This window comes from Chlorocebus sabaeus, chromosome 14, assembly GCF_047675955.1.
Source record: "Chlorocebus sabaeus isolate Y175 chromosome 14, mChlSab1.0.hap1, whole genome shotgun sequence".
Lineage (NCBI taxonomy): Eukaryota > Metazoa > Chordata > Mammalia > Primates > Cercopithecidae > Chlorocebus > Chlorocebus sabaeus.
The window spans coordinates 109,212,859-109,234,076 of NC_132917.1; the positions used below are offsets into that span (position 1 = coordinate 109,212,859).

General features: G+C 52.2%; 1 protein-coding gene and 1 long non-coding RNA gene across 12 annotated transcripts in view; one reads left to right on the forward strand and one right to left on the reverse strand.

Annotated features, from left to right (window-relative positions):
• The window catches only part of LOC140713382 (SH3 domain and tetratricopeptide repeat-containing protein 1-like), a 43,545-nt gene extending 39,655 nt beyond the window's left edge, over positions 1-3,890 (forward strand). For all 9 annotated transcript variants that reach the window (XM_073023306.1, XM_073023305.1, XM_073023310.1 and 6 more), the window contains one exon: positions 3,492-3,890. In XM_073023306.1, coding sequence (XP_072879407.1) covers positions 3,492-3,845 — 354 coding nt within the window. In that variant the 3' untranslated portion in view covers positions 3,846-3,890. The remainder of the gene's footprint in view (positions 1-3,491) is intronic.
• LOC140713385 (uncharacterized) overlaps positions 1,582-21,218 on the reverse strand; it is a 130,339-nt gene continuing 110,702 nt past the window's right edge. The window contains exons 9-11 of one of the 3 annotated variants that reach the window (XR_012095466.1): positions 16,408-16,537; positions 3,694-3,826; positions 1,582-1,947 (exon numbers count right to left, since the gene is read on the reverse strand). This is a non-coding gene — a long non-coding RNA (uncharacterized lncRNA). Of the gene's footprint in view, positions 1,948-3,693; positions 3,827-16,407; positions 16,538-21,218 lie in introns of those variants that run through there. The other 2 variants (XR_012095462.1, XR_012095470.1) reach the window with 2 other exon arrangements.

The window sequence follows — 21,218 nt, forward strand, 5'->3', positions numbered from 1 at the left end:
TTGTGCCTTTCCCACCGTCATCAACCACACGGCTCTCTGGCTGATAAAAATCCCAGTTCCCCTTCCAGCAGTCTGCCCCTTAAGGCCGGGCATCCCCTGGTGCTGTGCCAGGGTCGTCTGTCCCCCTCCAGAGACAGGGAACCCTAGGCAGGCCACATGTGCCAGTGCCTTGTGTCCTGTGGACCAGTACACAGTAGGTGTGCAGCTGACTTCCCAAGGTAGGGGGATCTGATCGTGACACACCCAGGAGGAGTCAGATGTCACATCTGTGGGTTGCCTGGAGCTGGGGTACCCGGGAGCACCTGAACTGCATGGGCTCCCCTGGTTAAAACCAGTGAGCAAAGGCAGGTGGCTATGTGTAGACACAGAGCTGGGCCATCCAGGTCCGACTTTGCCAAAGCCTCACAGTAGACAGGGGCAGGCCTTATTAATTCTGCTTTCCAGACGGGAAAGTGAGTCTGGGAACCCAGAAGGGAATGGCCAGAGCTGCCCAGGTGACCACAGGTGCCTGGAGGCAAGCCACGAGTGCTGCCTGGGGTCTGTATACCTGCTCCTGAGGGGCCTGTGCCCTGCCTGCCCCAGGGAGCCACGTCCTCACACCTGCCCCTTTGGCCTGCACCCCAGGGGACCGGCTGAATGAGCGCGTGGCCTACCACCGGCTGGCCACCCTGCACCACCGGCTGGGCCATGACAAGCTGGCGGAGCACTTCTACCTCAAGACCCTGTAGCTCTGCAACTTGCCACTGGGGTTCGACGAGGAGACCCTCTACTACGTGAAGGTGTACCTGATGCTCCGTGACATCATCTTCTACGACCTGAAGGTGGGAGGGAGGGGCAGGGCTCGGGGTGTTCCCAGTCCCCTTGGAGTGGGATCTCCACCCAGACCCGAGGCCTGGGTTCCAGCCTTCCTTAGAAATGGCCCAGTGGCCGCCCTGGAGCTCTATGCCCGGCTGGAGGAGCCAGCAAGGTTAGCAGATACAATTCAGCTCCCAAGATGGCCAGGCCCCACCCTCAGGAACTCAGTCTCAGCCAGGGAGACTGACACATGAGTGGGCAATGGTGGCCTCTGGGTTAAGAAGGAGGATTGTAGTCAGGGAGGCCCTCCTGGAGGAGGTGACATCAAAGCTGAGTCTTGACAGTCAAGTGTCAAGGTGCATTTAACAAAGAAAATAGGGTCGGGAGAAGGACATTTCGGAGGACAGCATCATCCTCACATTGAATCCACGTTGCAAGATCCAACCCAAATCCTGGCACCTCCTCTAGGAAGCCTGCGCAGGGTGCCAGCCTGCACGGAGCAACTCCTTCCTGGAGTCCCGAGACACCTTGAATCTTCACATCACCCAGGAAGGGTGGGGTGGGACCAGTATCTTACCATTGGGTTCACAAACAGGGAAACCCCAGCTCAGGGCAGGTGCAGTGGGGCGGGGCCCCAGCCAGCCAGGCTGAGGCCTTGCTGGGTCGGGTGTGTCTGGAGGGGACGTGCTGTGCTCTGTCTGCCCCAGCCTTGCAGGGCTGGAGAGCTGGGACTGGCAGACTCAGACCTGGGCTGTCTCCACCCCTCTGCCCCGCAGGCACCGCCCTTCCTTAGCATCACACCGGCACCGCGTCAGTACTCGTTATGGGCTGAGGGGCCCGGGCACTCCAGTCCAGGGGCCGAGATCTTGGAGGCCTTAGAACAACTTGAGGAGCGGGGCAGCCCTAAGACCCTGCCCTGTATCCCCCACTGCAGGCCTACAGCAGCCCGATATGCCTCAGCCCAGTGCTGGCGACACCTGGTGGTCAGATGTGGTCCCTGTGGCCTCCCAAGTCCCAGCCAGACATGGAGGTGCCAGGTGTCAGGCCTAGGGGGACGCTGCTCACTGCTCAGGGGCTTACCTGGGACCCAGGGGGACGGGCCTCCCAGAAGAGGCCTTTCTCTCTCTTGGTCAAGCCTGCCGCCCACTCCGCCTGTCCAGGAGAAAGGAAAGCGCCAAGTAGTACCTGAGAGGCCAAAGTCCATGGTTGGGGTCGGGGGACAGTGGCCTCCTTCACCTCCTTCCCATGCACAGCCCTCTGGGCCTCATCGTGACTATGCTGTCAGCGCAGGCCAGCTTCCCACAGGGAGGCCCCCTTGGAATTCCCCAAGGGCGGCTGTCTTTCCAAGGCTACACCCTCCTCCTTGTATAGGAGGCTCTGGACCCAGGGCCCAGAGGAGTGGGAGAAAAAGCCGGGCTGGATGGGACCTGGAAGGTTGGCAGAGAAGCAGGGGTAAATGGGCATCTTTGCCAACTGCCTCTAAAATGGTGTCCCCTTTAGTCTACACATGAGAGTGAGCCCTGGAATAGGGTGGATTAGGTGTGTCCTGGCTCAGCCTGCCACTCAGTAGCTGCTGTACACACTACAGGCAGATGAAAATGCGCACAGGCACACACAGGTGCGCGCACACACACAGGGACACGTACGCACAGGCACATGTAGAGACATATGCTTTGGCTGGCTCCTTCCTATTTAGTTGGGAAGTCCCCACCCCTTCAGGAAGCCTTTGCCTTTCACCCCTGGCTGAGTCTGGGACCTCCTGGGCTTCCCTCTGCCACAGCCCGGGCCACCCTGTGTGGTCAGTGTTCACTCCCGAGGCCCTCAGACTGGGAGCAAGGACATTAGGCTCAGCCACGCACCCAGCACAGAGTCCAGTGTTCGGCTGGGCCGGGTGCATTGGATGAGCAGTGGCGGTGACTTGGGGCCTTCTCACGCCCCTGCTCCGTGTGTGGGGTGGGACAGTGAGGGAATGGACTGCTGCATCTTGGACTTTGTCATTGGGAGCCATCTTGAGATGGTAAAGAGGGACAGGCCAGGCATGGGTCTTAGAGAGGTCCCTTAGGTGACCCCCATGTGGAGGAGGAGCCTGGGGAGAAGCCGGGTGGGGGATGGGAGGGTCAAGGAGGAGGTCTGGGAGATGGCATCCCATCCCAGCGATGGTGAGTTTGAGCCAAAGATGCATTGACAATGGGAGTGGATATCTGGGGAGTCACATTCTGTCAATATTTCAGGGAACATTGCCAAAGAGGACACCTTAGAGATGGTTTTCTACCTGGCCTGGCCCGTGGAGGGCCTGGAAATGGTCAGCATGGACAGGGGCCAGAGGGGAGCCTGGGTCACTCAACACTGTGCCCCTGCTGTGGCTTGGAGCCACGGGTCCTGCATGGAACTCTCAGAGCAGGCAGGATCTGCCCTGACCTCAGCCCATGGGGAAAGCAGCCACTGCCTGCAGAGAGGGTGGCACTGGGGCAGGAGGCTTGGGGTGAGTGGGGCGTAGGGACAGTCAGGAAGTCTTCCAGGGGTATCAGGGTCGTCCCCACCTCCTGCAGCTGAGACCACAGCAGTGTCACAGGCTTCGGGGTTCATGGGGTGAGCCAGCATTGGCTGGACATGTGGAATGACCTGGAGACAGGAATGGCCTCTGGGAAGATGGGCTCTGAGTCCCCCTTTTGCTGAGCATGGCCTGTCTCCTTCAGAACCCGTTTGATGCAGCCAGGTACTACCAGCTGGCACTGGCAGCCGCCGTGGACCTGGGCAACAAGAAGGCACAGCTGAAGATCTACACGCGGCTGGCCACCATCTCCCACAACTTCCTCCTGGACAGCGAGAAGTCGCTCTTCTTCTACCAGAGGGCCAGGACCTTTGCCACCGAGCTCAACGTCCACAGGGTCAACCTACCTCCTCTGCCACCCTGCGGGTGGGCCCCTTGGTTGACCCCAGCCACCCTCGCTGAGGACAGCATCCAAGGGAGTGGGTATTGTGCAAGGAGGATGGTCTCCTGCCTCTCCTGGTGTCTCCCGTGGCTCATTTTCTGGGAAATGGAGGAATGAAAGCAGGGTTCATATAGCAATAAATTTTTTTTTTGCAATAACATACCGAAGTCCCCAGGGCATCCTTCCCTGTGTGCTTCCTGGGCTGGGTCTAGGGGCCAGCTCCTTCCCTGGTGGCAGCCCTCTGATCTTGGGGATGAGAAGGACCCTGAGTCCAACAGACCTGGGCCAGGTCACCATGAACCTCGGTTTCCTCGGCGGCCAGAGGGGAGATGGTGGTGGAACTCCCTGGGCAGCTCCCTGTTCTCCCTGCTCAGAGCTTTTACTGCAGGTCTCGTGCTGCTCTTGCCTTTAACCTTCAGGCCACTGTGCCCAAATGTGGGGGCTCCATTGAAGAAATAGAGGCACAGAGAGGTTAGGTGTCTGGCCCACCGTCACACAGCAGGTAGGGGCAGAAACGAAGAGCCCAGTACCCTGACCACCACACCACCCTGCCAGCCTGCAGCCAGGAAGGTGTCCCCCATTAGGACCCAAGGTCAGCTCCTGGAGCTCTCTTGTGGTGTCAGGAGAGCCACAGGCCAGTGAGGGTGGCGACGGGGATCCCTCACTTAGTGTCCTCTGCTCCCAGACTTGGTTGGGCCGAGCCTGGCCAGTCCTACCTCTGGCCACTGGTCAGCCCTGCGGGAAGTGAGATGCAGGGATTTCCGCCTGTGTAGACGCTGCTACCCAGTATTGAAAGCCTTATCTGGGCTGACCCCAGCCATCCTCACATGCCCCTCCCCTTCTGGCCCCCAGCCCTCATCCCAGAGCCAGGAATCCCAGGTTTTCCTTCTTGGAATCTCTTGGCCCCAGGGAACACAGTTCACACGGTCTCTTTGCCAGTTTACACAAGAAAACAGAGGTTCAGAGACTATGGGTGTCTCACTTGATTCTCACGTACACTGCACTCTCCCAGGCCCCTCTTTTAAACACTTTAAATGAGGTGACTTTCACATCGCATGCAACTATTTCAACGCGAATAATGTGGTGGCATTTGTGCATTCACAGTCCTGTGCAACCACTCACGCCATCTAGTTTCAAAATGTATTCATCTCCCCAGAAGAAACCTCCCATCCTCACTAAGCAGTTACCCCTCCTTGGTATCCCCCAAGCCCCTCGTTTAATGGAAGGGGAAACTGAGGCCCGGAGAGAGACTTGCCATTAGGCGGAGCTCTGATAATAAGGAATCAGGCACCCATCTGCTGGTTCAATCCTGGGTTGGTTTTCCACCCAGCAGAGGTGACAGAGCCAGGAGGTTCTGGGACCCCATGCTTGCAGCCAGAGCCCTACCCTGAGCCTCCCCAGCAGGGGGCAGCAGAGAGCTTTCCAGAACCGGCCGCGGGGCTGGTGGGAAGCAGCGGGTCAGAGCTGCTGACAAACCTCACGAAGACCCCAGATCGCTGTCTCTGTGGGTTGGGTTTGGGAATTGGAGAGGAGGCCGCATGATTGGAAACTTGAAGACAGCACGGCCTGGCTGGAGCAGCCGGAAGCGCCGTCACGTTGAGTGAGGACACAGACCTCCTGCCCGCTGGGCCGGGCCTGCAGCCATTCTTCTCGGGGTGGGGCCCGTAGGTCCGGGTTGCTCTTGGTCCCCGACCTGCCTCAGAGTCCGGGGGGCTTTGGAACTCTGCCTCCCCATCTCCACCCACCCTGGCTGGTGCCATGAGGGGCCTGGATCCTGGGATCCTGTTCCTCTTGGGCAGAAGAGACTGGGGTACCAGAGATGATGGGTCTTCAAGCCCCACATTCAAACCCCAGCCCACCACTGACAGTCTGGGGGTCGGGATGAGGGAGTTGATGTCTCTGAGCCCCAGTTTTGTCACCACTAAAATGAGGCCGACATACTGGTGCAGAGTGCCAGCCCCCGGGCTAACAGAGACCTGTTTCCTACTGGCAATACCTCTTACTCCTAGGAACAGCTCCAACCACCACACACTAGGGAACACTCAACCCAGGCCAACTTGTCAGAGGCACGTGAACCAGAGCGACTCCATCTTGAATGGGGGCTGGGTAAAGGGAGGCTGAGACCTGCTGGGTCGCATTCCCAGGAGGCTAGGCATTCTTAGTCACAGGATGAGATAGGAGGTCGGCACAAGATACAGGTCATAAAGACCTTGCTGATAAAGCACGTTGCAGTAAAGTCCGCCAAAGCTCACCAAACCCAAGATGGCCACGAGAGTGACCTCTGGTTCTCCTCACGGCTCATTATATGCTAATTATAATGCATTAGCTGCTACAAGACACTCCCACCAGCGCTGCGACAGTTTACAGATGCCATGGCAACATCTGGAGGTTACCCTACGTGGTCTCAGAAGGGAGGGCAGAAATTCTCAGTTCTGCGAATTGCCCACCCCTTTCCTGGAACACTCATGAATAGTCCAACCCTTGTTTAGCGTATGATCAAGAAATAACCATGAAAAAGGGCAACCAGCAGCCTTTGGGGCCACTCTGCCTATGGAGCAGCCATTCTTTTTTTCTTTCTTTCTTTCTTTTTTTTTTTTTTTTTTGAGATGGAGTCCCGCTCTATTGGCTGAACTGGAATGCAGTGGCGTGATCTTGGCTCACTACAACCTCCACCTCCTGGGTTCAAGTGATTCTCCTGCCTCAGCCTTCCTAGTAGCTGGGATTACAGGCACCTGCCACCACGCCCAGTTAATGTTTTGTATTTTAGTGGCGACAGGGTTTTGCCATGTTGGAACAGGCTGGTCTCGAACTTCTCACCTCAGGTGATCCATCTGCCTCGGCATCCCAATGTTATAGGATTACAGGAGTGAGCCACTGCGCCTGGCCAGAGTAGCCATTCTTCTATTCCTTTTCTTTCCTAATAAACTTGCTTTCACTTTATGGACTCGCCCGGAATTCTTTCTTACGTGAGATCCAAGAAACCTCTCTTGGGGTCTGGATCGGAACTGCTTTCCAGTAACAAACTTGCTTAACCTCTCAGACCCTTCGTTTCTTCATCTGTAACCAAAGACAAAGCCTCCCCCGAGGTTCCAAAAGTGTGGAGAGAATGCATGGGAAATGAGGGGCACAGATTTGGTGTGCAGAACCAATATCACAGACTGGGTGTCAAGCCACTGTCGTACTGGAAATAATATCATGCTCTCCCCCACAAGTTATGAGGAACAATATCCCAGAGGGGTGTGTACCTTCTCCGGTAGTGGGACTAGTATCATCATCTCTTCCTTTAGATGACAGGAACGAAGTCACAGGGTGGGTGTACACCCCGTGTGTTTTTGGAAGCAATGTCATTCTCTCCTAGGTTTTACGATTCACATCACAGGAGGTGTGTACACCCCTTGTTATATTGGATGGAGTCTCATCCTCTTTCAACCTGTATCTTTAGAACAATATCCCATAGGGGTTGTATATCTCTTCAATATTGGTAGTAATACCATCTTCTTTCCTGGATATAAGAAACAGTATCACAGGAGGGGGGTACACCCCTTGCAATGTTGGTAGTAATATCATCTCTCCGCTGTGGTTATTAAGAACAAAATCCCAGGGTGGCTGTACGGTTCTTACGTTATTGGGAGTCATATCATCCATTCACCCCCCGGATATCAGGAACCATATCACAGTAGAGTTGTCCACCCCCTTCGATATTGTCAGCCATGTCATCCTCTTCCCGCCTGGATATTAGGAAAGATACCCCGGGGTTGGGGGCGGTGTAAACCCACTGCGATATCGAAAGTAAAATCAGCCTCTTTCCCGCTGAATATTAGGAACTCTATCACAGGTGTGTGTGCACCTTCTGGGATATTGGGAGTACTATGAGCCTCCACCCCACTGCATATCAGGAACAACATACAGGGGGCAGGGTGGTTACACCCCCGGTGATATTGAGAGCAATATTCTTGTCTCATCCCTGTACATTAGAAACTACAGCACAGGGGTCTGTACACCTTCAGCGATATTGGGATTCATGTTATCCTCTCCCCCACTGAATGTCAAAAATGATATCACAGAAGGGTGTACACCCCCTGCGATATGGCCAGTAACATCATTGTCTCTACCTTTGGATACTAGGAACAACATCAGAGAGGGTGTGCACACTCCCCTGCAATATTGGGCATAATGTTATCCTCTCTTCCCCTGGATATTAGAAACGATATCCCTGGAGGTAGGAGGTTGAGTACATTAAGAACAACATCACGGGGTGGGTTTACTCCCCCTGCGATATTGGCTGTAGTATCATCCTCTCTTGCCTAGGATATTAAGAATAATATCAGAGGAAGGGTGTACAGCCACAGTCCCTGTGTTATTGGAAGTAATAGTGTCTTCTCCCACTCTAGATATAAGGAACAATATCCCAGGGTTTGTGTACATCCCTTGCGATATTGGGCATATTGTCATCATCACCCAACGTGCATATTGGGTGCAGTGTCTCAAGGGGGTGTACACCTCCTTTGATATTGGGAGTAATATCATCCCCTCCCCACAGGATCGTAGGCTAAATATTGAAAGGGTTTTATAACTCGTGCGATATGGGCAGTAATACCATCCTATCCCCACCTGGATGTTAGGAACTATATCACAGGCGGATGTACACTTCTTGGCCTATTGGGAGTCTTATCATCCTCTCCCATCTTGGATATTATGAAAAATATTACAAACGAGGTGTACACCCGCTGAGATATTGAGAGTAATATTATGCTCTCCTCTTCGGGATATTAGGAACAATATCGCAGGAGGTGTGTGCAACCCCTGCGATATTGGGAGTAATATCATTCTCTCCCCTTGAATATAAGAAACAATATCACAGGAGGATGTACCCCTCCTGTGATACTGGGAGTCATACCATGTTGTTCGGAACAATAGCATAGTGGGTGTGTAAAACCCCTGCGATATTGCCATTAGTATTATCTTCTCCATCCCAGGATATACAGAACAACATCACAAGGTGATGTACACCCCTGTGATATGAGGGGTAATATCTTCCTCTCCCCGGCTGGATGTGAGGGAAAATATCACAGTGGAGGTCCAGGCCCCTTGCGATATTGGGAGTAATATCATCCTCTCGTACCCTGGATAGAAGGAACAAGATGATCGAAAGGATGTACACACACTGCGGTAGTTTCAATAATATCTTCTATCCCCTGGTTATTAGGAAAAACATCATAGAGGAATGTACACTTTCTGCGATATTGGGAGGAATATCATCTTCTACCCACCGCATATGAGGAACAAGTCTATTATTAATATTAATATAATACAAATTAATGTTAATCATCGAGATTAATGACAATAAAGACACTAAATATTAATACTGATTAAAAATATTAACGATGAGTATTAATATTAACACTATTAATAATAAAATAAAGATATCAACAATTAATCTTAAATCAATACTGAGTGATGCTGGCAAAAAACGATATTAAAAATTAGTAACATTAATAAATGATATAATTATTAAACGGTAATTTGACATCATCTATTTAAAATAATTATCCATATTAATGGTAAAATTTTAATTGATAGTATTACTGATAATTATTACAATCGATTCTTGACGTTTAATAATTAATTATATCACTGTTCCCTGAGCAATACACTGAAGGTGTACACCCGTCTGTGAAAGAGTTCATTATTTCCAGAGGGGGAGACAATATTACTCACAATATCTTAAACAGGCTATGAGTCCACCATGGCTCCCAATAGCCAAGGAGGGGAGAGGGGATGGCTATTGGACCCCACCTCGCGGGGCCTCTACCTGTGCCTCAGCTCCCACCCCGGCACCCTCCAATCTGTTCACACAGACTGGAGACCCATCTATAAAAAACATAAATCTGATCCAGTCATTCAAAACCCTTTGCTCACTTCAAGTACACGTCAAGCCTTTCTCGAGAATCCCTGCTTCGCCTGGTTCTGACACCAGGTCCCACTGTAGCTCCAGCCACCCCAGGTCCTCCTGGGGCCTCTGGATATGCTGGCCGCCGTGTGCGTCACATTCAGGCACAGTGGTGGGCGGGAGAGCGACCCCCAAAGGAATCCCGGTTCCAATCCCTGCAACCTGGGACTGTTCCCTCATGCGGTGATAAAGGTGAATTCTGATGACTACCCAGGTGGGCCCTAAGTGCCACGACCTGCATCGGCAGATGAGGGGTGCAGAGGCTGAAGGCCCTGGAGCAGGATGCTGCACACCCACAGGGGAGGAGGCGGCGCCAGGGAACAAGGCGTGCAAGGCCCGCAGCTCTGGGCACCTGAATGGGCCACGAGGGACTCTCCTGGAGCAAACACTCCGGTCTCAGTCCATGGCTCCTGCCCTCCAGAGCTGTGGGAGAGGGAGTATTATTTTCCAGCCCCAGGTGTATGGTCAGGGTCACAGCGGCCACGGGACACACACAGGCACCTTCCTCAGCTCTGACCCAGAGGGAAATGCCATTTCCTCAGGAAAACACCGCCTGGTTTCTAGGACCGCAAAGTTCCCTCTGTCATGGGCTCTCGGGGCACCCCATGTTCTCTCTTCATAGAAATCACCCCGGTGTCTCTCCCTGCAGTTACCTCGTGGTTATTTGACTTGCAGTCCTCACTAGGCTGCAAATTCCATGAGGGCAGGAACGGTGGGCTGGGCTCACACCACTGCACCATCAGCAGGACCCGGCCGAGCCCAAACAGCAGGCGCTCAAGAAATACTTGTCACTGAATGACATAAGCACAGTATTCCCCAGCCAGTCGTCTGTCCATCCGTCCGTCCAGGTCAAGGGCTGATCCTGCAGGATTCCCTAACCGGCCTCCATGGGACTCAGCCAAGAGTAAAAGCATGAAGTGGGGGTGTGGACTTGAGACTGGGAGCCATATGAGAGTCTGTGCACGAAAGTTTAACACCCACTGGGAAATGTTCACTTGAGTGCCTCGGATGAAATTTAAAAGCGCACTTTGTTGAATAAACACAGGCTTGATTAAACCATTGCAACCTATACTTCGTTTGACAGATTCTTTTCCTCCCAAAATAATTGGTTGATGTATTCAAAACTGAACACGGGCTCTAGTTAGCGGGCCACTTTGCATTGTGTAGAAGCCGAGGTGGGGAGAGAAACAGGCAATGGGAAGAATTCCTGTCTTTGTGCTTAGGAAGGACAGAGGACAGAAGCCCGTCAAGGGTCCAAAGAGCCCACAACTGCCTTCTTGAAGGGCCAGTGCAGAATTCTGAGGGTGTCACTGTTCCACCTGTACCGGCTCTCTCTCTAATTGCAATCTAAGACTTAAGATGCCATAAGGCTTTAAGACTTGCCCTTGGTGTTAGAGAATCCTGGGCATGGGAAGGAAAATGTGGGTGGGGTGTCAGGACCCCCAGAGGCACAAAGCCTCATGGGTTATTTTTCCTACTGAATCTCCCCCGCAGCCCACCCTGAGGTGGGGAATTACTGTCACTCATTCAAAGAATGACATCAACCACTTAATGGCAAAAGAATTCCGCAGGCAAAACAGCTCTCCCAAGAGGCTGATTTGTGCTCGAGAGTGTCTGAGTTCTGCTCCCGCCAGGCTGCTGCTGTGGGTGCGTGGAACAGCGCAGCCCTGACACCTGAGCCACGCCCCCGACCGTTTGCTCCTCTCAGTGTAAACGCAGTGAAAGCTGGGATGGAAGAACCCGCCTTTGCTGGAGCTTAGATACAGCTTTCCTGAACTCTCTCCTCATTACCTAGATGGCATCTGAAGCCTGAATTAGCCTCTAAAAATAGCAAGTCACTCCAGCCGTGCCTCAGGCAATTAGTCAAAGTAGCACTGACAAGAAAAAAGCCGATCCCAAGCGTGGCCCTGTGTGGACAGCAGCTGTGAGCCGCACTCGTCAGGCAGAGCCTGTGACCTCAGCCATTCTTGCCACACAATGGGATGTGCCTGGCAGACACAACCCCCTGCAAGGGCACACACACGATCCTGCTAGGAAATTCCCTAAGGAGTCCCATGGGAGCGAGAGCCCAGGCTACAGTTCAAACATCACCAGCACGTTGCTCCGTGGGTGTAAAGAACTATAAATTGGTGGTGAAAGATAAGGTGGCGTTTGCTACAGCGTTAAGGTAGAAAAAAGCCACTGACTTCTCTGTGAGAACCACTTTGCTCTGTGAATCTGCAGGGAGGCCAGTTTTCCCATGACTGCTATCCCTCACGGCAGCCGAGCCTCTACTGAAGTCGGTGGCCAGACAGGGCAGGGGGTGGGGGGTCCCGTCCCTGCTACAGCAAGGGACCCGCAGCAAAGCAGAGCCGCTGGCCGGGGTTGTGCTGCGCCACGTGTGGGGTGCGAGGGTGGAAGCATGTGTGGACATCTACAAGGTGCTAAAGGAGAGCTAAGCCAGCGATGGCCCGAACTAACGGCATTCAATGAACAGGGGACAAGCACGGGGCCCAAGAAAGTCCAGGGAACGAGCCTGGGCCAGCCTCTGCAAGGCCAGCACAGCACCAGGGAACACGACAAGGAGAAGCCCAGGAGAGAGATGGCCCTCAGCTCGAGTGGGAGGCACAGGAGGCTGAACCCGGAACAGAACTGCTGTTTTCCGAGGTTCTGTGCCAAGCTGAACTAAGGAGTATCCAACAGGGCTGGGAGTTTTCACCGCAAACTCCGGAGGTGGTTTGGACGTGAAGATCTAAGGTAAAGGACAGCGGCTGCTCTTCAGAAGGCACCAGGCGGACAAGCCACTGATGTGACCCTACTTGCCAAGGTGGCCACCGTCCCGTCTGCAGCTGAGTGAGGACCCTCTCCGCAGCAAAGGCCTGTGAAACTCCCACAGGTCCTCATGTCCAGCTCATGACCATAGAGGTGGGTCAGCTTATCAGGGACCTGAGGGGCCACCATGTGGCTGTCAGCACCACGCCCATGACCGGCAGGATCCACTCCTCCCATAGCACATGTTGGTGAAGCTGCCTGCCCAGGAGGACTTGATTTCAGCTCTCTCAAGAACCTCTCATCTCACCAGGAAGGCTGTGGTTCCAGGCAGCGGCCCCCAGTGGACACGGCTGTGTCCCAGAGCTCTTACGTACCACGCACTCAAACCCCTTCCTGCAGGCTCCCACAGCTGGCCCTGCAGCCTCGCTAGTCAATGCAGGCAGGAGAGGCAGGCTCCAGAGAAATGGTGCTCACCGCTCCCCCAGTCTAGGTGGGATAGAAACATGACCCCTAGGACTGAATATATCATCTCACTTTTAGTCAGTAAAGACAGATTCTCCCTAAGGCAGAGAAGCTAAAAAATTTACCCTGTTCTGGCCAGTGTGATCGACATAAAGTCAAGCTAATAAAGAGTGGGGGTGGGTGGAGAAGAGTAATAATAAATCTGGCTCATTCTTAGCACAGAAAAAACAAATTGCTAAAATAAATGAAAGAAAGCAATGGGAGGAAACGGGGTTCTCTTACCTGGACAACAGCATTCAGGCCAGTGTCAGCGCCCAGGCTTATTTCTGTGCCCGGGACATTGTTGCTAATCGTGGCCGGCACCACACACAGGTGGATGCAAAGCTCCTGGCGGCGGCCTCACGCCTCGGCCATGTCGCATGCGCTCTCGTAAGCCTGAAGCAGCAGGGCCAAGCGGTTAGCGGGGGGTGCTGGGTGCTCACCTGCCAGCCCCAGGGCCTGCGCTGAGGTCCAGGAAGGGACAGAAGGGGCCTGAATCACCAGCGGAAGCCGGTTCATGCGGGTCAAGGGGCCGAGGGGAGCTCTGGAGGCTGTGCGGTAGCAGGACAGGCCTCAGCGACACAGGGGACTGCCTGGGCACAGCCCAGGTCCTCGTGAAAGGGGAGGCCTGCAGGCAGCACAGCAGGGTGGGGGTGAGGCAGGCAGCAGAGCAGGTTGCAGGCAGTGGCGAGTTAGTCACGAGCGGGACAGCTCAGCTCTCGGCATCTCATCGTGGGTAAGGGAGGCCGGGGCGGTCAGCAGGTTTAAAGGCAAAGCCATTCCTGTAGCTTCCTGCAGGCAGGCCACGATCAGCGGGATGGGCACACAGCTGTAAGGACCACACCAAGTGACAGCCTTCATCGTGCAGAGGCAGCCTCCACGCTCAGGCAGGGAAGGAGGCAGGCAGCTGGATTACCGGCGGGTCACACTCAGCCCCACGCCACATCTCTGCTCACCGGCAGGAAGCCGCACACAAAGCCACACAGGCGAGCAAGAGCCCGAGTTGCTGCTCTGGGGTTCCACTGGGAAATGGGCTCCGGTGTCAGAAAGGGGAGCGGTTCTGGAGCCCATGTGCACCGGGGTTTCCCAGACTCCACCTCAAGGTGTTAACCAAGGTAACAGCAGGACAGGTCTACACGCTCACTGTTCCCACCTCCAAGCGGCCCCACACAGCAAGGTATTTTTGTCATCCACTTGGCGGCAAAACCAACTGTTTATGGACTTGGACTTGTCCCTCTTCCTGTGAATATCCCCACATCTGCTGCAGAAATGCTACTGCTGGGACGCAGGGCGGGGCCCACATCGCCCCAGGAGAGTTGGACAGTGAGCAACCCAGGCTCTGCAGCCCTGGTGCAACCCAAAGCATCCCAAGGCCAGGAGTCCGTGTGGGCCGAGGGCTTCCGACAGTGGGTGGAGATCTGTGGCAGGTGAGTTCACAGAGTGGTGGGTAGGAGGGTAAGGTGGATGGGTCAGTGCTGGGCGACCACGAGGTGAGCTGTGAGCAGGGTCCCCCACGCCCCATGGCATGGCCTCCACGTCCACCCAGGCCCAGCACATGCCCAGCTCTTGGGCTGCTCTGTACAGGCTCTGCCTTGCAGGCTCTGGCCATGGCAGTTTGTGCAGGACTTCAATCCAAATGCCAGCCTGCTTGCCAGCCAGAAACACTCATCTGGAGATACTCGCTGGCCTGGTGCCCAGGATGTGGCCCCGTCAGCACCATCACGTGGGGGGCTCCTTATGCTTTTCAGACAGGTGATGTCACTCCTTTACTGTGGAATGCCCTAGCTCAGGACTGACCAAGACTGGCTGCGGGGAGCTGGTTGCTTCTCCAAGAAGCCCTCACTGGAAGCCAGAGGGTGTGTGTAACCTGGTGCCTGAGGCACGCAAGAGGGCAGGTGGGGGAGGTCTCGGCTCCTTAACTCCACATTGAAATCTGTGGGAATGGACCCATTGCTGCAAATCCTCTCTCCCCTCCTTCCCTATCGCTCCTCTTCTCCTTCCTTCAGTCTCCAAAAAAGGGGAGGGAAGCTTCAAGACGGGGGAGACCCTGCCCAGAAAAGCATAAAACTCTCAAGACCGAACACAGCCGGGCCCCTGGGTACATGGGGGGGGGGGGCGCACTATGACAAGGAATTACTCTCAATGCTGTGGTCACCGCCACCTTCGCGACACCTGACAGCAGCGTGGCACCCACCTACTGTGTTTCTGATGTGACCTGATCAAGCTTACAGGACAGAGTAATGCATCAGCCAGCGCTAGGGAATGAAAGGAGTCCAACCGAAACTCCCTGCAGCCACATCCTGAGAATGTGTAACACCTGCTCTGAGGTATTTCATTCACTCTGTTCTGCCTGGAAGACCCACTCACCAGCACCGCATAGATTCTGAGGGGCTGTGGCATCAGCTAAGCATCAATGCTGGCGAGAAGGAAATCACGAGTGAGGATGAGGACACACGTGTCCAAAGAAGATGATGACTTCACCGTATCAGATCCGCCCAAGGCTTCTGAAGCACAACACGGCCACGTCCTGAGCCAGACTCCTACTATGGAGCCCGCCCTGTGCTTGGAGGGACTTTCCGCAGTGTCCCTTGTCTCCAGCCCCAGAAGCTGGGAGCATCCCTTCTCCCAGTTCTAACCAGAAACCTCCCTGGACGGTGCAAACATCCCCTGGGGCACAATCATCCCAATGAGAATCACGGAATATACTGAACAACTGGAGCCATCCACAGACCCCAAACATAAATGTTGCCCAGGACCAGGCCATGAGTCATGGGGCACAGAGGGTGTGGCCGGACAGGGAAGAGACGCTCACTCCCACACATCCTCAACCTCCGATGGCTTCAGGACAGTGGCTGGAGCGACCCGGAGCCATCCACATCAAGTTGCCTCACACCCTCATGTCCTGAGTTCGTCACCAGCTCCTGTTCTACGGCCAGACAAGCCCAGTTCAGACCCAAATCCAAACCTTCTCAGGCTTCATCCTGTTTTGCCGTCAGTAAACAGGACTCTGGAGAAAACAGCTGCCATGTTCACATCTCCGTCCCTCTCCCTTCAGGCGTCCACAGAGGGACCCCTCAGCAGCTTTCTCATCCCTGTCCTGGCTCCCAAGCAGCTGCTGCATTCGCCGGGGTGACCTTGATCGGCCGGTGTCACTCATCCATCACGAGACTAGAAGCACAGCACTCCCAAGACAGCCTCATTCCTCGGAGCTCAGGATCAGAAGGGCAATGAGGACACACACATACCCTTACCAAGGTGGCTGTGCCTGGCCAACGGGAGCCTCAACTAACTACACTTTCTAGTTCTTTCTCTATTGTAATCAGTTAACTTAAGGCCCAGCGTGGTGGCTCATCCCTGTAACCCCTGCACTTTGAGAGGCCAAGACAGGGGGACTGCTTGAGCCCAGAGTTTGAGACCAGCCTGGGCAACACAGGGAGACCCTCATTTCTATAGAAATACAAAAAATTAGCTGCTCACAGTGGCATGCACGTGTAGTCCCAGCTATTCAGGAGGCTGAGGTGGGAGGATCTCCTAAGCCTGGGAGGTGGAGGCTGCAGTGAATCGTGATTGCACCACTCCATTCCAGCCTGAGAAACAGAGTAAGGACCTGTCTCAAAAAAAAAGAAAAGAAAACAAAAGAAAAAAGAAAGAAAACGAAATTGTTTAACCTAGCTTTGAGAAACTTGAATGAATGAAAAACTGAATTTAAAACAATCGCATAATAAATTACACAGTCCCTCCAAGGGAAGTCAAAGTGGGTAGAACTGATCATTTGGGGGGTGTTTGCCTCACGTATTTTGGTTTTCAAATTTTGACCCTACACATTTATTACATATTTACAATCTGAAAAACAACAACAAAAAAGTTATTTATAGCGGAGGACCCTGGAATTAAAGAGAGATTTTTTTATGCCTGAAAGTGTACATCACATACCACAAGGACCTCTTTGTGTGGAAAGTTGAAAATAAAAAAAGTCACAGGGAGATCAACAGCAGCTTTGTCCCACATCTTCAGATGCTCAGCTAACTGCAGTGACTGCTCTCAAATTCTCCACCCATTCCCTCTGGGCAAGTTCCTATTAGGTAACAATTTGGGAAAAAAGAAGTTTCAATCCCTCCCATTGCACACCCAACTTTCACGGACCCAAAAATCCAGCTAAAGCCAGTGAAAGAGCAGCGAAAGCCATGCTGGCATCCCCTCTGTGAAACTGACACTCATGTTCATGTTCCCAGCGTGAAGGTCAGCCCAGAGCTGGGCCAGCCCCGCAGCAGCAAAGCCGTGACACCCATCACCGGGAGAAGAGAAGCAACATCTAGGTCAGAGATTAGTGACTGCCAAAAAAAAGGTGAAAGTTGCCCCCAAAGCCAGTGAACACGGGAAAACCTGGGCAGGTTTCCTTCGCAAAGAAAGTGAAGAAAGTTTAAGATGCTCAGAAAAGCAAGAATCAAGTGCTAAGCATTACTTACTATATGTGCTGTATGGTAAATGCTTTTTTTTATTTACCAGTGCTAGAAATAAGTTTCATGCCAAGGATTTGCAAAAAAAAAAAAAAAAAAAAAAAGGAAAAGAAAAACTGAAAAATATTCATGAGAACTAAGTCACACAAGAAAAATTAAAACTTGAGAATTAGTGAAAAATTTTAGACACCAAAATTTTAAAAAAATGAAATGCTTCTTGCATTAGGTATGGATTTCAGGCTCCCACGTGAATAGCCGGGAATGGCGGCACGTGCCTGTGGTCCCAGGTACTCGGGAGGCTGAGGTGGGAGGATCATCTCAGCCCAGGAGGTCGAGGCTGCAGTGAGCCGAGATCACAACACTGCACTCAAGCCTGGGTGACAGAGTAAGACCTTGTCCCACAAAGAAAACAAAACAAAACAAAAAAACAGAAGAATATATTTTTATGTTTTATTATTGTCTCTTGGCAAAAACCTAAACTAGCCCCAATATTGCCTTAGATGTAATTTAACAGCCCCGGTTTACAAAGAGGAAAATGAGGTCAACAGACAAGACCAAAGAGATAACAAATGCAATGGTGTGCTCAGGACAATGACTACACTTATAAAATATTCAGTTCAATTTCTACCCTCAGCATCAAGGCAGGGGTTCATCATAATGGGTATTGGAGGCTTAAAGAAAATTTAGGCTCAGCATGTCCAAAAAAAAAAAAAAAAAAAAAAAAAAAGCGAATTTTAATGCTGGTGCAATCACAGGAGACTGCGGCCCAGCCCTCCTCAGCACTGCAGGTACTCATGGGCACTCCCGGGGTATTGGCCACGCTACATCCCCCGCCGGTGACCACACAGAGGAAGAGGTAGTAAAACATTTTTGGGAAGGAGATCAAAAATGTTCAGAGTCTAAACACATAATTTTCTAGGGGGTGGGGAAATAACGAGAAGCTCTCATTCAGGGTATTTGTAAAAGGCTGTTTCTAGCGCACTGGTAGATAAAAAAGGGCCGGCGCCCGCCTGGTGAGGCACACACGGACTTACGTCGGTGATAGTGTTCAGGGCTGGGTCTGCCCTGATGCTGAAATCGGAACCCGGCACATTGTTGGACACACTAGCGGGAATCATGATCATGGGCACACAGAACTCCTCGTGCTTCCCCCGGGGGGCTGACAGCTCCAGGAGTCCAATCTAAATTGATCCAGTATCTGCAACGCTGGCTGCTCAGAGGCCATGGTGTGGAAGGGCCAGGTCATCGCTTAGTCATACGGGGCACAAGCACGTCACTTGCCACTCCTGTCTTTCTATTTCGTCAAACCCTATTTTCTCCTGAATATTGATCATAGCAAAGTCAATACCCTTTGAAACATCAGCTTGCTCTGTTCAAGAGCTTTAAACACACGTAAGTCTTTCTTGCCATGCTCAACACACACGACCGGCCGTTTCTGAAGTCAGTGTTTCTGGAACAAAAGCCTTGGCCTGCCCCGTGAACATTCACGCTGAGCACACTGTCGCGAGGCTGCTTGGCCAGCCAGCAGGGGCAGGAGAGAGCCGCAGGTGCGGTGTAGTGGTCCCTGCAAAGGCGCCTCACTCCCTCAATCAAGGGCGGTGCCTCCTGCCAATCCAGCGGCTTCCTCCATGGGGAAGCCGCCTCTTCAGCTGCCACCGCACGGACTTCAGACGGCTCAGACAATGGGGCAACAGATTCTACAGAGTTCCATGTTGTTAAAGGAAAACTTCTGTTACCAGACAACCTTAATATCAGATTCAACGTAAAATAACCAACAAGGTTGTTTCCAAACCAACATGCTACTGGTGCCTTATCCTCCAATGCTGCTTAAACACGGAGAAATATGAGGAAAAAAGAGCATGGCACTTAATTCTTTAAAAATAACACCTCTTCCAGGTTCATCTTACCCGTATCATAGACTTAGAACTGTGGATTCCCTACAGGAACGTGGAGTGGGGGTGGATCCCCACGCTGACCCAGCCTCCCCACAGGTCAGTCACCCCCGACCACGGGGTTCACACCTCTCTAGGCCCTGTCACCTCAACAAGAAAAGGTGGCATCTCTGAGATCTCTTCTCAGGGAGCACCCGAACGGGAGCTAGAGAGAGACACAGACACACCCACAACTGTTTTAAAATCCTGAAATGCAATACATATTTAAGGACTTCATTAGTAGCTTTTTAAAACAGTAAGAACAGAGTGAGCCTGGTTTTAACCTCTCTGCCACAATAACACCGTGTACATCTGTCTTTTACTGTTTGCTCCTCCTCCAGCAGCTGCTGCCTGGCTGGCCGACTGCAGAAGAGCCTCGGGTACTCCCGGGAGGCCCTCGGTAAAAGCGTGAGCACCACGATCACGTCTCAGGACGCCACACACGTTAGGGTCGCCCACAGACCGCCATTTCCAATGCCTAGAAGGCACTGAACCGGCCTCCTGCTCTTTGTCAATGTCAACTCTCCTAAGCTATGTTGTGTTGAACATTTTTAACTGCAGTCCACACACACTTCTTTGTTTCTGTCTTGTTTTTATCCTAGAGGCATATTATGGAAAATTAAGTTTGTAAAGTTGAAGAGTTTTCTGAAAGTCGCCTTCTAATCCTGGAAAGAAAAAAAAATGGGCCAGATGTGTTGCTCACACCTGTAATCCCAGCAGTTTGGGAGGCTGAGGCGGGCAGATCGCTTCAGTCCAGGAGCTCAAGACCACCCTGGAAAACATAGCAAAACGCTGTCTCTACTAAAAATACAAAAAAAAAAAAAAAAAAAAAAAAAAAAATTAGCTGGGCTTGGTGACGCGTGTCTATTCCCAGCTACTTAGGAAGCTGAGGTGGGAGGATACCTTAGCCCAGGAAGTGAAGGCTACAGTCAGCCAAGATTTGAGTCACTGCACTCCAGCTTGGGTGACAGAGTGAGACTCTGCCTCAAAAAAACAAAAAGCAAAAACAACTGTATAAATCAGTACAGAAGGGAGTTAGCTGGGCATGGTGGCACACACCTGTAATCCCAGCACTTTGGGAGGTCGGGGTGGGCACATCACCTGAGGTCAGGAGTTTGAGACCAACCTGGCCAATATGACAAAACCCAATCTCTAATAAAAATACAAAAATTAGCCGGGCATGGTGGCGGGCGCCTGTAATCCTAGCTACTCAGGAGGCTGAGACAAGAGAATCACTTCAACCCGGGAAGCAGAAGTTGCAGTGGGCTGAGAATGTGCCACTGCACTCCAGCTTGGGCAACAAGAGCAAGAGTCCACTTCAAAAAAAATTAAAATTAAAATTAAAAAAAAAAGGGAGCTAATGTTTTTCATTTAAGGGAAGGGAGAAGAACATTCAATATTTCTACATCTCACGCACACATCTGCAGTGGTGCCCTGAAGTATTCAAGATACACATTCCTACAAATAGAGCTTAAAACTACTCACCAAGTTACATGCTAAAAGCACATGCATTGTAAGAATGCTACATTCGATTTTTTAAGCATCTGTATCCAATATTTTAGCATACTGGCAGCTTTCCCTTCAGGTGCTGTATGCCTAAATTATTCCATGTTTAGTCATTCATTTTAGAATTTATGACTTGCTCTAGACAAAGGAAATATATTTGAACATAAGGTACTAAATTAATGACTTAGGGAAAAAATTACTAAATTAACTTGGAAGTTAAACTTTGCAAACTGAATTTGTTGGACTTCATGTAAGCTATATGATCAGTTTTTTAAATTGTTGTGTGTTTCCCTCGAGGATGGAAGTCTCCCCTTTTCTGTCATCCACTGTGTACACCGCTGCAGCCCGCGCCTCTCATCCACCAACCACAGTGCGGCCTGCAATTCACCCTGTA